Here is a 15493-nt window from a genome sequence, read left to right on the forward strand (position 1 = left end):
TAAGATTCCATAACAGGGTCAGTGAACTGATTTTTGACTCAAACCCCCCCCCCCCCAAAAAAAACAGTTAACAGTTACTATGTGTTTTTTTGGCATTAAAAACTTACACAATGTGAGCCAGAGGAACATCACGATATATTATTTCATTTCCACAACAAAATTAACAGCAATCAAGAAAAACATTTTTCTCCAGGCAGCATGAAATACAAGTATCAAACAAATCAGCATAAGGAGTTTAAAGCTAAAACAACACATTAATGTAAAGCAATGTATAGCTCAACAGAGAATAAAAATGTGCCCACAGAGCAAACATGTGTTTCACATATGTCCACCATCATCAAATCCCCCATCTGGTGTTAACAGGATTTTTGCCTCAGGCTTAAATGATCTATAAGACAATCAAGTTGCTTTGGTTTTCAGTCAAGCATTTGTGCTTTGAATGTAATACTAATCTCTTGTGTGTTCATGTGAATTCTACCATTGCAGGGTGGGGTTTAGTTTAGGAACTTCCATCAGTCAAAAGCACAACATTTACAGTAGGTGGTGCTCAGAATTTGGCATTGAAGTAAATTGCACTTGCTGCAACACTTAAAGTTACCACTTTAAACAGTTTGCCCTCTTGAATCACTCAGCATGAAATGTCCAATTCTCCTAAATGGATGCTAAATCCTAATCTACTCCTTTACTTAAATCAGCTGATTGTGGCTGACCTAACAAAGTTGAATTTTCCACAGATAGAGAGGACAATTTGCTGTTCAGCTGGTGTTGCTACTTTTATTCATCCCTTCCTCTGTAATTTTAGGCAGGGAACTCTGCTGAGGTATTGGATAACTCTACAATAAATACAATCTTTACTCATAATAGAGCACCCTGCATGATAAAATATTAAGACATAAAGAACTGAGTGACATTAAGTGGCAATGGTTTGATGAGGTGTGGTCGATCCACAACATAAGGAAGCTGGTTTCAAGGTAAAAAGTAAAATGAGTCATTTGGTAAGTCTTGCCAACATTGTGGGTGTTGCTATAATGACAAAAATGTGATGCGTGTTGGAGAAATAATCACATGCTGTGTTAATTTGTTAATCTTTAAATTTTCTTCACAAAATATCTCAGTAGTCTCTGTAACCACCGTGTTTAGCTTATCATTATCCAAAGCAGTAGTATTCGTCTGATTCCACCCTGAGTTTCAGTGGCGATTTGCTAAAAGCATCCCCGTCAATGACCGTTTTATCCACAAAACAGTTGAGATCCGTAGGTGAGGGGTCATCTGAGAGGTCCTCTGCTAGAGTGTCCAAGTAACTACCCACAGACAGGCCATCGAGACTGTCACTGTTACCATCATTCAAGCTGTTGATGCTGCCCCTCAGTGAGGTACCGTCCTGGCTGTCTGACAGGCTGTACAAGCTTCCTGTCAGGCTACCATCTTGGCTGGCCACGCCTCCTTTGTCTTCTATCATCCAACGGATGGACTCGATGCCCTCGTTGATTGACATAAGCTGCTGCATCAGCTTCACATCAATGGCTCGCAGGTGTGCCTATGAATTGGAGAAAAACATCCCAGTCAGGTCATGGTTTCATTAGGATGATCCAGCATTTAAATGGAATAGTTCAACAGTCTGGGAAATACGCTTGTGCACTTACTGCCATAAGGCTACAGTAACGGCCAGTTAGCTTAGCTTAGCATACAGATGGTAAACAGCTAGCCTGGATCCATCCAAAAGTAACAAAATAAGACAAAAATGTGTTGTTTTATGGAGGGTTATGTGCCAGACAGAGCAGTAACTTGCTGGAGTTTTGTCATTACTGTGCCATTGCCAGGAGACGGAGGAAAGTCACTGTGCCTGTCCTCAAAATTGCTTAACTCAGCTAAGCTAAGCTGCTGCTGGTTTTAGCCTCAAATTAAACAAATAGATATGAGAATGGTATCAAACTACTAAGCAAGAAAGTGAATGTGTATTTCCCAAACTACTTCTTTAACACAGCGACTGCATTAAACATTATGTTCTCATAAGTACAATGGAAGTCAATACAAATCCAGTACCATCATAATTGCTAACTATTGCTAACACTGAGTTTCAAAGTTCATTCTAGATCTTGGACAAAGCAACTGAGAAAATGGGCCTAGCTGTTGTGGAGGTTTCAACCATATCATTTTCATCAGCAGACTGAACCTCTGCTTTTAATCCAACATGGATGCTAGAGCTGAAAATGTGCGGGCAAAAATAGAAATTTGAACATGTAAAATTCCTTAACAACTGGGCAATCTCAATCTGCTGATGAAGATCATGTGATATGAACAAAAACTCCAGATCTGTTACTAATTGTGGTGAGACTTTCTCAACAATTGTTAGCATTCTTATGTCCTCCCATGGCCAGAACACTATGTTCCATTATGTTTCGACTATCAGGCTTTGTTGTGAACAAAGAGACTTAACTATGTTGCACCGGAAAAGGGACTTGCGCTACTCATGTAACAGCACAGCCAGGAGACAGTTTGCGTCCAGGATTATGAACGATATGCTTCCTTTCTACAGTATGGCCATTGAGTTAACTCCCTGCCATGACAAACCATGCCATTGACTGGGGATGGAAGCAGACAGCCTATGGAGTCATTCAAAGGGAGACCCCTGTGTCTACAGGGTGACAAACACCCAGTCAGACGGAAAAATGGTAAACGGACAGCTGCAACAGTGCTGGTACAGTGTTTCAGACAGCTGGCTTGATACAACAGCCTTTATTTAGCTCATATTGCTGCCGGTTTGTTTTGTGAGTATAACCACTCTATATACAAACATGGAAGCCGGGCAGATGGAGTCATATTAGGATTTTGGTCCAAGTAGCTATCTCATTTTAATAAGATGGCACCAGTGGGTCGGTAGCACAAAATGAGTTTAGGAAACACTGAACTGAACCTACAACAATGTATTTAATTTGTCATATGAAATGAATAATAGCTAGTCCCTAACCTTTTTGGGAGCAGCACATTTCATTTGCTCCTTTGATAAGCTGTAGATAATTTCAGCCTCTCAAATTCAAATAATGCAAAAAGATGAGTTAATCAATGTTGCCAAGAGAGTGTGGGTCTTGTAGACTTGTGCACACCAAAACAGAGAAGTCTGATTGGATTAGTGATTAAACAGGGAGTTGCAAAAACAGGGAAGCCCAAGATGGCCCTAAATCTTGAGCTGTATAACAATAAGAGACCATAAATGGAATTACATTGATTGCTATTTTAAAGTCAGTTTCCTCACACATCAGCACGATTAAGTGTCGGCATGACTGCTGGGTCATTTGACCATTCAGGTTGAAACACAACCAAATTAAACCACAGTAAGAGTTCTTACACTTGCAAATACAAAATGTGCCAGTTATAGGCCTGGATAGTTCCTCCATCACATCAACATAAACCTAAGCCTATCAACACAGACTCTCGGGGTGATTGGTCAGTCTGCTGGCCATGATGCAGCTCTACTACAGTCTGCAAAACTCGGCCAACAAGGCCATCTGCTCAGGAATCCTAATACCTTTCACGATCTTGGTGGTGGGGGGTTGCTGTGACTCTGAATTTAACAATGCTTCAGTCTAAGGAGCATGACATTTGAAAATAATTTAATGGGTGAGTGTCAGGAGATAAAAGTATGTAATCATGAAAACAGCGAGTACACAGGCACAATTGGATTTTCCAGAGTAGTTTGAATAACAACAGAGTGGATTGGGGGGGGGGGTCAGCAAAGGTCTCTGCTGACTGTAGGTGTGACTGGCTATCACCTACTGACCAGTTTCACAGTGCCTTTAAGGCACCCACCACTGGAACTTTGCATTTAACAACCACGTGTTGATGTCAAGACCCGTTTTGCATCTGGCATAGGCATTTCCTGCCCGGGCTTGGTTGCTAATACACGTATGTACGTAGGCATGTCAAAATGTTACCTCACCTGACATGAAACTATGCTAAACAGACATTAGCTGGCTTGTGCAAACAGTCTTATTCACGGTATTTATTTCATTTGAACGCTTGTAGAGAAATAACTGTACAGTTAGTGACCTAGCTTGTAATTACACGTCTGTAAACTTTAAACAGACTGAAACAAACATAAAACCGAGACAATCATTTTTTTGTGTCGCATATAACTGGAATACCATATGGTTTGCAGTAACGTTATAAATGGCTATTTAACAATTAACATTCTTTTTTAAAAAGCTACTGTAACAGCTCGTTTCATTCAAAGAGGACACCGAAAAAAGTCTCTTACCATTTCTTGTTTGAGGAATTGCATTTTGCTCTCCAGTCTTTTCAAGTCGGCAGAATTATTACAATTTAATACTTTGCAGTTCACTAAATGCGAAGCTGTCGACTTCTCGTGCTCATCGTGATGTTTTCCTCCAACAAGAGAACGAATGAGACTTTCCGGGACTTTTCGGCCCACTTTTGTCTCTATATCCTTCAAATCGGGGAAGACGTTCTTGTCCTCGTCCATTGTAGACTGTCACAGAGATTACACGTTTTCACTGTGTGACTTGAAGCAGGCACAGCAGCAAATTACAGAGGCGCGAGCTCGGAGGGTTTTTTTTTCCCCAGTGATTGGCTGGGGGAGACGCGCGCGAGCTGTATCCACAGAGTTCAAAGTGGCAAAAAGTTGCAACACGCGCGTTCTTCTCACAACTTTAATCAGCCAGCTCACAGACTGAAGTGTAGAGCCAAAAACACTTCACACTGCATCCACCACACCGACAGACCTCCCATTAAACCGTCTGGCCAGTAGTGACACAGTTCAGCGTCAACGTGCTCTCCGTGGATCCTCCCACGAGGGAGCTCCCTCTGAAACCAGACACCAGACAGGTGAGGCGACACCGGGCTGTTGTGAAATAAATACAATACGGTGAATGCAGCCCAACCAACCGGGGGCTAGCGCCACAGACTATTTATTCATGTACGTGTGTCTGCAAAGATCCGTACATGTTTTGGTGTGTTTATTTAAATGTTTTAATCACACGAGTGTCAGCGCACTGTCGACATCCAGTATCAGCGTAAAGTCACTGTGGTGGCGTACAATTTAATCATTTAAATAATTTGGCATGCACCCAGATCAAACAAAATTTTGGCCAAGGTATAAATGTAAAAACAGAACAGCATTCGTGACCATTTCACATAAATTTAGTTAAAAAAAAAACAGACAAAAAGAAAAACAGCTGCATATCGTGAGCACACAGTTCAGTAAAGTCGCAGGATTACAACCTGTTGACATGCTGCATTTCGCTACATTTCTTCCGAATCACCGCCCGTTTTATTCAATAGTAACATTTCAGGTCATTTGGACCAATTTATCTCAATACATCCTTTAAAAACAGAAACAAGACTTCCCCAAAGAATACCTCTCTTATCAAGTATATATGCAGAGTTTCAGAAATTGAACTATTGCACCCCCTTGTGGGCATCATGGCTCTGTTATGTGGGCAGTGCAATTCAGAACAATTAAAGGGACTTCACTTCTATGATGCCATTGAGCAACTAAACAGTAAGGATAGTAAAACACAGAAAATGTTATGGCCTATAAACATGGTAGAAGTTGTAGACCTGTATTACTGTCGTGAATGTGTCTATATTCTTTAGCTCTGATCACCTCTCAAGAGAAACATCCAACGCTAAACTACAGAAGGCATCATTGCTGATTCTGTCATTTTAAAAGCCTGACTAGAATCAGCACCACCTGGTGGTATCGCTGTCACACCAACACTTGAGTTGCCCATGTTATCTTTATTTGAGCACATTTTCCATTTTCAAATTTTCCTAAAATCTGAACATTTCAAACGTGTATCTTTGCAAAGCCATACTCCATTACAAAAATAAGTGCATGTGGTCATTGTGGAAATGTAAAAGTAATTGTTCACTTCAGTACTATTTGTAAGAGCAAATTAACCACACCAGCTTTTGATATAGGGGCATGAATGCTGACAAAAGATTACTTCCTATCACACTGTAGCGTTCAAGAATCTACACATGTTCTCCAGTGAGAACAGTTTCAGGCTTCACTGTTAAAGTAAAGAGAAGAGGCACGTAGGTGTGGCTCGGGTTTGGACGGCTATCTTAGACTACAGATTGGCTTTTGTCATCGTCATAGCGCTGGTACTGATCCCCAAGCAGAGGCTGGTGGCCCTCCATCTTGTAAGACTTGGCACGCACAGCACATGTGGTGGCGGCGAAAATGACTGCGACGATCACAAGGGCAGAGACGATTGCCATGGTGATGATTTCGGTCATAGTGAAAGCTTGACCTGGAAAGGCAGAAGTGGATGATTACTACCTTTGTCACCTGCATTTATCTGAAGGCAAGATTGAAAATAGACCCGCAAAAATAAGAGAGGTAATCCGAAATGAATACCTGGCCATTCAGCTTCATAAGAGTAACCAAGATTTTCAGGGGCAGTCAAAAACATCTCAGCGTTGGTCACTGGAGGCCAGAAAGGCACCATGTTGTAGCCCCTGTTGTGACCAATGGGTGCATTTTCTTCAGGATACACAGCCGAACCTGTCAAGAAACACTTCAGGTTAGCCTAAAAACTCACCATGCTAACAATAAAGCTGTAAAATATGCAGGTATTATAAAGGAAACAACAAGAACAAGTGGTTTTTTTTTGTTTTGTTGCTAAAACACCTGGACTGTGTCTCCTCAACCACTCATCAAATATAGCATCTGTGTAGGTGTGGAGCAGGACGAAGATGGGGTCATTGGGTGAGAGGTGAGTTTGTCCTCCTGTCCCATTCAGGAACAGATGGGCCAGGTTGTGGAGGCTCCTCACCACAGGGTCATAGTTCCCCTGGGGGGCGCTGTAGCCTGCCAAAACAACATGAAAAAGCTTAAGACTGTGTAAATGTGGAAGAAACTGTATGACAGACAGACAGAGACAGACATATCTTCGTAGTCACCTTCAATTGTGTTTCTGAAGCTTTCGGAGGAAGTGGAGTAGTAGGGCGGTGTATCAAAAGCATTAACCTGCAGACAGTCCGCCACATCCTGGGGCTCTGGGAGACGCTGGACCATCGGCCTGTTGACATTTCCCGCAGGGTTCCTCCTGATGGGAGAAGTCTCAGTGCCTGGAAGGAGACAGGAGAGGGAGCCAAATAAGATCGACTATAGCAATTTCTCTGCACTTAAAGAATAAAGAGAATCACTGTATCACCACCAGAGCGTTTGCCGTTGTAAACAAACTATAGTCTTACTGTTGCAGATTGTTCCCAGTGTGTCATAGTCTGCTACGCTCTCACAGATGACCCTCCACTGGGAGAAGACAGAGTTGGCACTCAGGGAATTCATGTCAAAGCTGCTCCTGGCTCCCATCAGGTCATCTGTGCAGATGTCACATGTGCTTCCACCGATGGCAAAGTTCCAGTAGGGCAGGGCGAAGGACGGGTCTTGTAGCATGTCCTGGTTGTTTGAAATAAATAAATGAAAAGGATGGCTGTGTTAAGAGTTTGGGAATATGAAGATCAAGGCTAGGGACCAAGGTTATAACCAATGCAATGTGAGGAAACTTCACTCACAGGAGTTTACTTGATGCTTTAATTTACTGTGCCTGGACAAGATATTCCCATCCCTTAAGGTAATGTCTCATTTGGTAATGGAGTCACAATGCACAGAATGAATTGGGTATCATTTTCACACACTGTGATTTTGCTGTAAAGACTATCTGGTCGCCATGCATGAATAAATCTGCAATAAATGAAAATTGGTTCTTTAAAAGCCTTTGTGGAAACAAGTTTAGGCTATCTAATAACGTAACAAGCAATATATAATATCTACGTCTATAAGAAGAGAAGAATTGAGAGGGCACGTGCAACCAGGGGGCAGGAAAGTGCAGGATTAGTATAAAGTCATGATGAATTTAGAAATGGTTTTCTGAAAAGAAAATACTTTTTTTTTTTTTTTTAGAAGTTGTGATGCTCATCCTTGCTTTTACACAACGATTTGTGTCATAACTCATGACTCATCGCCTACTTTTTTCCTTTGAAAAATCATAACAAAGTTACCAAATCCCATTCTGAAACTCCACACTGTTTGATCAGAAAGGCAGTAATGGATCTCATGAAACCAGCCATTAACATTCATCAAAAGAGCGAGCCGTTAAACTGCACTCAGATATTTAGCATTCTCTCCCCCAAACTGTGCCTGTCGAGTAGGAAAAAAACCATAAACCTGCACAGGATAAGGATGGGGTTTCTCTGCAGGACTCCAACAATCTGTCCGGGTTTCAAAAGCACACAGCAGCTTCTACTGCTCGGAAGTGTGTACACCACAAACAACTTGTGTAACTGTGAACCACTGGATGGATATAATAATTATAGCCTCTCTATGCTGGGAGGGAAGGCGATTGGTGCAGTTTAATAACTCCTCTCACTAAAGCTCTGTTCAATATCGTTTCCAAATCGATGGCGTGTCAAATCGAATCACAGCCCCATACAACGACTGAAACCACAATTTGCGCGCTGCTCGCCTGTTAAAGCATGACATCGCGTCGTCATCGGTTTCCTCGCCAGTGATGTTGTGGGGAAACGCATTAGGTGAATTCTTCTATGATGTATTGGTAAATTAAAGATGTGGGAAAACAGTCAGGTGGCGATCACTCTCAGTAAACCACAGAAACAAAATCTATTAGGGTTTTTTTTTATCTGAAAATACCCCAACACATCAGAGCTGTTTGACAGAACTGTGAGCAGTATCTTACCTGCATGTCTCGCTCCAGCTGCAACAGGTGGTACCTGTGCCAAGTGACAAAACCGGGGCCCTCGTGCGAGAAGTCCACCCCCCCGAAGCTGGCCTGCCCCGCACCCAGGAACGTCTTGCTGACGGAGAAGTAGTGGGACCACACGAAGTAGTTGTAGATGGTAATGTTCTGGAACTGCATGGTGTTCCCGTCGGGCCCGAAGATCTCCGGATAGCGCCGCGTAGCGATCACCAGGTCGGGGTGCAGCGTGCGCTTGGCCTGGTCCAGCGCGTTCACGAACGCACGCTTCTCGTCCGCGCTGAGCTGCATCACGTTTCTCCTCACTGGGGGATTGTAGAAGGGGGAAAGTGGATTAACTCAATCAGTCATGCGTTAATAGGGGATCCGTTTTTAATGAGTGGGAAAAGAAGTACAGGAAATGTGCGGAACAGGCAGTTTTAATCAATTAATTTTGCAATCAAATGCTCTTTTCTAAGTTGCAGGGGTGCAGCATTTTCAAATGCGGTTCAGCTTCGATCATTTGAATTAATTCTGGTAAAATAATCTGTCTTCCTGTTCCTATAGAAATACATTAAATGGGCCAAAATACAGATTGGCTAGCTATGACCTCCCCTAACTCGACACACTAGAACATTATTAGGCGATTTGAATATTTCCTCAGAGCCCCCGCGGACGCGCACTTACCAACAGAAACTCTCTGGTCACAGTTGGCCCCCGTCCATCCGTGTTTGCAGCGGCCGCAGTTGTAACCGCTGAAGTTCCCGCTGCACTGACAGGTACCGTTGAAGAACCGAACGGGCCATCGTTCCCGATCATCGCGCCCGTCGTGCGGGTACTGAGGGCCGTGCGGGCGCGCGTCCACCGTGATGGGCAGGCACTGTCCGCGCCCCGCGCTGGAGCCACACGGGTCGTTGTTGAGTCCAGGGGGCGACGGGCAGCACCGTCCACTCCTGAGTCCCTCGGGTGTCACGCACTCCCTGGGGAACTGAGCGCTCACGACCACCGCGCCCAAAAGCGCCAAAAAGCAGCACCGAAGCATCATCCAAACACAAATTTTACGCACGACTGCGGCTGATTTGGAATCAGTTTTACCGAGTGAATATTTACCTTCAAATAAGCACTTCAACTAAACCTTTATCCTCAATGAATGAGTTTCACTTCAACACATCAGGAATTACTTTCTCTGTCAACTAAGTGTGTATAAAACGTCCCCTTCCATTCGCAAAGCCCCCTGCTTCTATTTCCCCCCAAACCAGTGAACCATCGACCTTAAATACCGGATTAGCGCATGGCTACCCGGATTTTCTGACTCCCGCGTGATGCCATCACATAACATCATATTTCCTACTGGGCATGGAGAGAAAGAAGGTAGTGTGATCCGTCATGCACAGTATTGTTCTTCTGAAAACTTACTGGACTTCTGCAGTTGCCTGAAGGAGTCCAACATTAAATGGGAGGAAATCTAATTAATTAGAAAACTGTTTAAGATTAAAACACAAATTATGATGAATGAGCATAGGCCTATTAATGTGTACATGGACTGTAACGTTTCAGCACGCCTTTATGGGCACTGTATGAAAATGAATTTGTTATGAAGTGATAGCCTTTTACAAATGTAACCCCTGGCACACAAGTAGATGCTTGTGGAATTAAAATAATCTACTCGGTGCTGCAAGCAAGCTCAGAAATACAATACAGGTATTGTTTAGATGATCTACTACTGGCAGAACCTCACTTCAAAAAATCTAATAGAAAAGTGCTAAATAACCCATAATGTGCCATTTTTAATAACCTGGTTGTCCCAGTGTATTAAAGAACCCCCCCCCCCCACTGTAAAAAATGCAAGGATCTAATCTTGAAAGGTTCATGTGTTTGTTAAAGTGATCATATTTCTGGTCATTTGACTTCTTAGGAAAGTGTCTCTCTCTCTCTCTCTCTCTCTCTCTCTCTCTCTCTCTCTCTCTCCCCCACCCCCTTCTTTATTTCAACCTCAGGGCTGCTTGCGCTGCCATGTGAATGTGAGACATGGAAGCATGAAGGGAATTTATTCTACAAGAAGTCTTCTAAGAATGCAGAAATGCTCTCATAAAGTTGGGTTGAGTTGCTTTGAACGACAGACTTTGGCTGACACAAGGTATCCATGTTTGCTTGGTTTTCAGACACTTTTAGGCTGCAAGTGGGGAATGTCAGAACAACCCAGTCATAATTACAACTTGGATATTATGTGCACACTCTGTACAAGTTGGAAACTGGCAATTGTACTACCTCTGATATGACATGAATGCAGCATTGGACCCTTTATCCCATATCTTTCAAACTCCCCTCATCCAATTTCAAATGCAGGCTTTATGTTTTTTGACCTTCAAGCCAAGGCCAAGATATTTTTTCCCACTTGACAAAGCACCTCCATTATACAACTGTTTTTCCATGTTGAATAATATTATTCATGACTAGTAAACTGATGTATAAAATTGGTGGCGAGCCCCTACAGAGGTATCACCTGTATCCAGTCAATATAAAACACATAAGATACTAATCCAGAGTGATAAAGTTCAGGTGAAAGTTGAGTCAGCAAGTATACAAATATGTTAATTAGTGTGTAATTAGTATGAAAAACTTACCCCTCTCTTCTTGTTTACCTTTTTATGAATTGCCTGTGCAACATTTATTTGAATTCTCCCTCCGATCGTCCCTCCGGCGTGTTTATTCACTCCACTGTTCTGCAGGTGAAGGGAGTTGGGCTGAAAACAAAAAAACCCTTTGATTAGTTTAAATGAGCTGATGATACCGGTGGCAAAATCTTAACCTCAGGACATTTTTTTGTGACAAGGGAAATTATTTGTCTGTTATTGTTGACAAAACCTAGAGCGATAACCCCAAGGAGTTAGAATCTAGGGCAGGATCAGCAAGGCAAGCTCTTTCTAAAACATCCAAAGTCTTAAACTCTTCCCATAATTCAATGCAGGCTTCACACTGGGCTGCAGAGAGGGCACTGGATAGTATGAATAATTGCTGTTTGGTTGCATTAATTGTGAGATATTAGTCTGAGTTGTTCTGAAATAATATCTATCAGTTATCCTCAAGGGCATCAACACCCACTAATTAGCAAACCGATGCTTCACAAATGAACTCATGGTGATGGTGGAATTATTTCAGGAGAGGAACAAAAAAAAAAAATCAATGTCAGGTTTTCAGTTTTAAATGAGCACACCTGCTTTCACTTCTAAAAACAACAAAACAGACACTAAGGCTGTACTATTAGTAGTTAAATAGCTCTATCAGATGGCAGACCACTGACTCCAAACAGTGGTGAAAAATAAGTACTCAAGTACAGTACTTAAATAAAGTATTTGTACTAACCGTTTGAGGCCCAAAGAGGTAAAAGTATCAAATATTTGACAAAAAAGATAAGAGAAAAGTTGCAAATATGAATACAAATTTGTGAAGCAGAACTCTTTTTTTTCTTCTTTTCTACGACCTGAATCATCTCATGACCCCTCAGATTCATCTTATGACCCTTTTGAGGGAACCGGACCCCTAGGTCGGGAACCAGTGGCTGAAACTACTCAACAGTATATAAAGTAGTTACAACTAGCTCCACCTCGACCAGCTACAACAGTGAAACCCTACATACACATTGATGGTTGATCAGTATTAACAATCTAATAATATAATTCATAATATCATTTTGTGACATTTCTGTGAAATTGCACTTTTACTTTTGATACTTTACGTACCTTTTGCTGATAATACTTTCACTTAAGTAGAATGCAGGGCTTTTACATTGTTGTGTTGGCACTTTTAGTTAAGTAAAGGATATGATTACTCCTTTCACCCCTGTTAAAAAAAGATGATTGAAGAACATAATTGAAGGAGCTAACCCAGGATATGTTTGATGCAGCTTTCTCTAAAAGTAAGATGCTGAGTTCTGGAGCAAAACTGTCACAACAACTTTCCTCCTGGAAAGATGTCATGAAACGGATGCTGTCAGTTTTAATAATTTGCATGTCTCATAAAAACACATCATAACAATAAAGCACTTTTCTAAGAGGAGAGACATTTTTGTTTTGACTTTTTCCAACGTGATCTTGCACACTGAAAGGCAAATTTTCTTAACCCAGTCACATGTGTTTCACGTTGTGCTATTGTAATTCCAGCCTGCATGTATCATTTCATAATTGGGGCGTGCCGGTGAGGATTACACAAAGCTAGCACTAAGCTCATTGAAAATACAGCCACATTCCTTATGTATGTGCAGTTCCCATGTTCCCCTTGAGAACTAGTTGGAGATCCATTAGCATGTCAAGGCTGCGACGACCATTCAAACATCATTTGTCTGGAATCTCCGACTAGTTTTCTACGATGTTTTTAAAATGTCAAGATAAATACTGAAATAGTTATAATGATAAATCATTTTGACCTTAGAGTCTAATACTGGCCCTAAATGAATTTTCTATGATTTATCATCTTCATAGTGGGTATTTAATAATTCAAAGTGCTATTGACCTGAAAATGCACTGCAGTGTTTTTAAGGTCACATTTGAGTAGAGGAGGATCCGGCTATTTACTGATTGTCTTTTGATTAGGTATGTAAGAAGCTTTTATGTTCACCATCTCTCTGCCAAACTTCCGCACAGTTCACTTTGAGCCATAAATGTGTCAAATTAGAGTAAATGAATATGATGTAGAGCTAATACGAACCTATTATGATCACATTCACAAATAGTGAGGCAGCAAAACAGGTAGCTGTTATCCAAACTAATTTCCTTTGTTGCCATATGGGAATTTAACAATTCATTTAGTCCATTACAGCTAATTTAGTAGATTATCTTAAATGTGTGCGAGTTAGATGAGTTTAACAGAGTAAACAATACAGAAATTTAAAGGTCAGGTCAGAGATAATCTATGGAATTAAAAGGGACATTAACACACCAAGATGCAAAAACACAAATTCTCACAAACTAACTAAAGATAAGACATTTGGCTTATTGTTTAGAAATCTACGGCATTATTCTGCCGTGGGTGCTTCATGTGTACACATCTCCTCTGTTCACCCCGTGACTGACCCCCCTTTCATCCCCACTCTCCCCGTCTACCACTCTGTGTGTGCTCACGTCTGTGCATGTGTGTGAATAAACCTTGGGCAGGATAGAGGATCATGTGAGAAGATGTGACTCGGGCTTAATGGTAATCCTTGCCTTTGGTAAAAATGGCACAGTGGGAGTCATTAGCAGGGAGCTATACGAGCAGTTCATATGACTGCCTGCCTCTGTCTCTCTCCTTCCCTCTAAGACAATGCCTGCAACTGCTTGTCATTCTCTTTCACTTTCTCATCACAAGCTGCATTCCTGCTACTCATTTAATATCAGCTCCTGCTTTCCCTCCATGCTCATTTGCTTCTCTGTAAATGAACACCTTCTGAATGAATGAGTCCCATGTGAACACATTGTTACAGCTTGAGGCATCTATGCTATCAGCCATGTGAGGGTGTAGGAACAGCAGTGCTTCAAGCTAAATGGTAACATCAGCATGCGGACATGCTCACAATGCTAATATGCTGATGTTAAGCATAATGTTTACTGGGTTCACCACTTTAGTTTTGTGTGTTAGCATGACAAAATTTGCTGATTAGCACAAAGTATAGGTAGCCCCCAGCTGAGGCTGATAGGAAAGTCAGTAGCTTTATAGGTATTTGGTCATAAACCAAAGTACTGGACAAATTTACATTTTGATGCGATTATGCAGCTAGATGAAAAGTCAGTGGATCAACAAAGTTATTCATCCTGAGGGGAACATGAATGTTTGTACCAAATTTCATGGCAATTCACAATAATTGTCAACATATTTCACTTAAAACCACAAATGTCAACCTCATAGTGGCGTGAGAGATGAAAAGTCAGGGGATCAAAGATCAAAGTTAGCAGGATTTATTCTACAAAATTTCATGGCAATTCCATCCAATAGTTGTTGAGAGACTTCAGTCTGAGGCTGTCCTCCCAAGAAAAATGACAGCATCAGTCGTTTCAGCAAATGGCGAAAAAACGAGATTTGTTTATGTTCAAGTGACAAAGCTGTCATGATTTATTCGCTAAGTCTGTTTCCATTATATATCGAATATTTTGTCATTCATTTTGGAGGACTTGTTGTTCAGTCTGGACTAAAGAGGAGGACCAACGAATATTGTTAACCACAGAGCAAAAAACATTGAATTATTTTGTACCACAAAAGATTTGATCTCAAAGACAAATACTCCTCTTCTGATCTGTAGTCACCATGTAGTCTTTATAGAAGATAAGGCAGGGTGAAAATTAGTCTATATTGGTTTTTGAGAAAGGTAGGGCTGCTTTTGATACCATGTTCCAAATCATCTAAATATTCTTACTTCAGTGAGAACAACTTGTGAATACCTAATGCTTAAAATACAGCATGTGTTTTATAGAAAGTCCATTTCCTAATTGAGCTGGGAGTGAATGGAAGTCTATCCCGCGGGACTGTCTGCTGACGGAAGCAAACTCATGACCAAAGCTCTGGGGGTGGAGGGGTGGGGGTGTGTGAGTGTGGGGGCTTCTTTTCTCCTTGCATCCTGCACGCTTTTTTGTTTCATTTCTTAAACTGCATGCATATCAGAATTTGTATATACCAGCAGCTGTACCTGCAAAACTATCCTGTGGGCCCAAAACAATGACAAATATGCATTTTATTTTTCCTGCTTGGTATCTCAAATGAAACCAACACTGTATGGTATAAAGGCACTACAGGTTTGTTACCTC

At 41.6% G+C, this 15493-nt stretch overlaps 2 protein-coding genes across 2 annotated transcripts; both read right to left on the reverse strand.

Moving 5' to 3' along the window:
* Window positions 1-122: 122 nt before the first annotated feature.
* LOC139306008 (leucine rich adaptor protein 1-like) lies at window positions 123-4687 on the reverse strand. The gene is made up of 2 exons (XM_070929968.1): window positions 4256-4687; window positions 123-1537 (listed from the first exon to the last, which is right to left on the reverse strand). The coding sequence occupies exons 1-2, from the start codon at window positions 4478-4480 to the stop codon at window positions 1148-1150; spliced, it is 615 nt and encodes a 204-aa protein (XP_070786069.1). The 5' UTR covers window positions 4481-4687; the 3' UTR covers window positions 123-1147.
* Window positions 4688-6087: 1400 nt separating this feature from the next.
* Window positions 6088-9762, reverse strand: LOC139305729 (5,6-dihydroxyindole-2-carboxylic acid oxidase-like). Its single transcript, XM_070929670.1, has 7 exons — window positions 9408-9762; window positions 8724-9046; window positions 7222-7426; window positions 6928-7095; window positions 6656-6835; window positions 6383-6529; window positions 6088-6275 (listed from the first exon to the last, which is right to left on the reverse strand). Exons 1-7 carry the CDS (start codon window positions 9760-9762, stop codon window positions 6088-6090), a joined length of 1566 nt encoding a protein of 521 aa, XP_070785771.1.
* Window positions 9763-15493: the final 5731 nt, after the last annotated feature.

Source organism: Enoplosus armatus, chromosome 23, assembly GCF_043641665.1.
Source record: "Enoplosus armatus isolate fEnoArm2 chromosome 23, fEnoArm2.hap1, whole genome shotgun sequence".
Taxonomy (NCBI): domain Eukaryota; kingdom Metazoa; phylum Chordata; class Actinopteri; order Centrarchiformes; family Enoplosidae; genus Enoplosus; species Enoplosus armatus.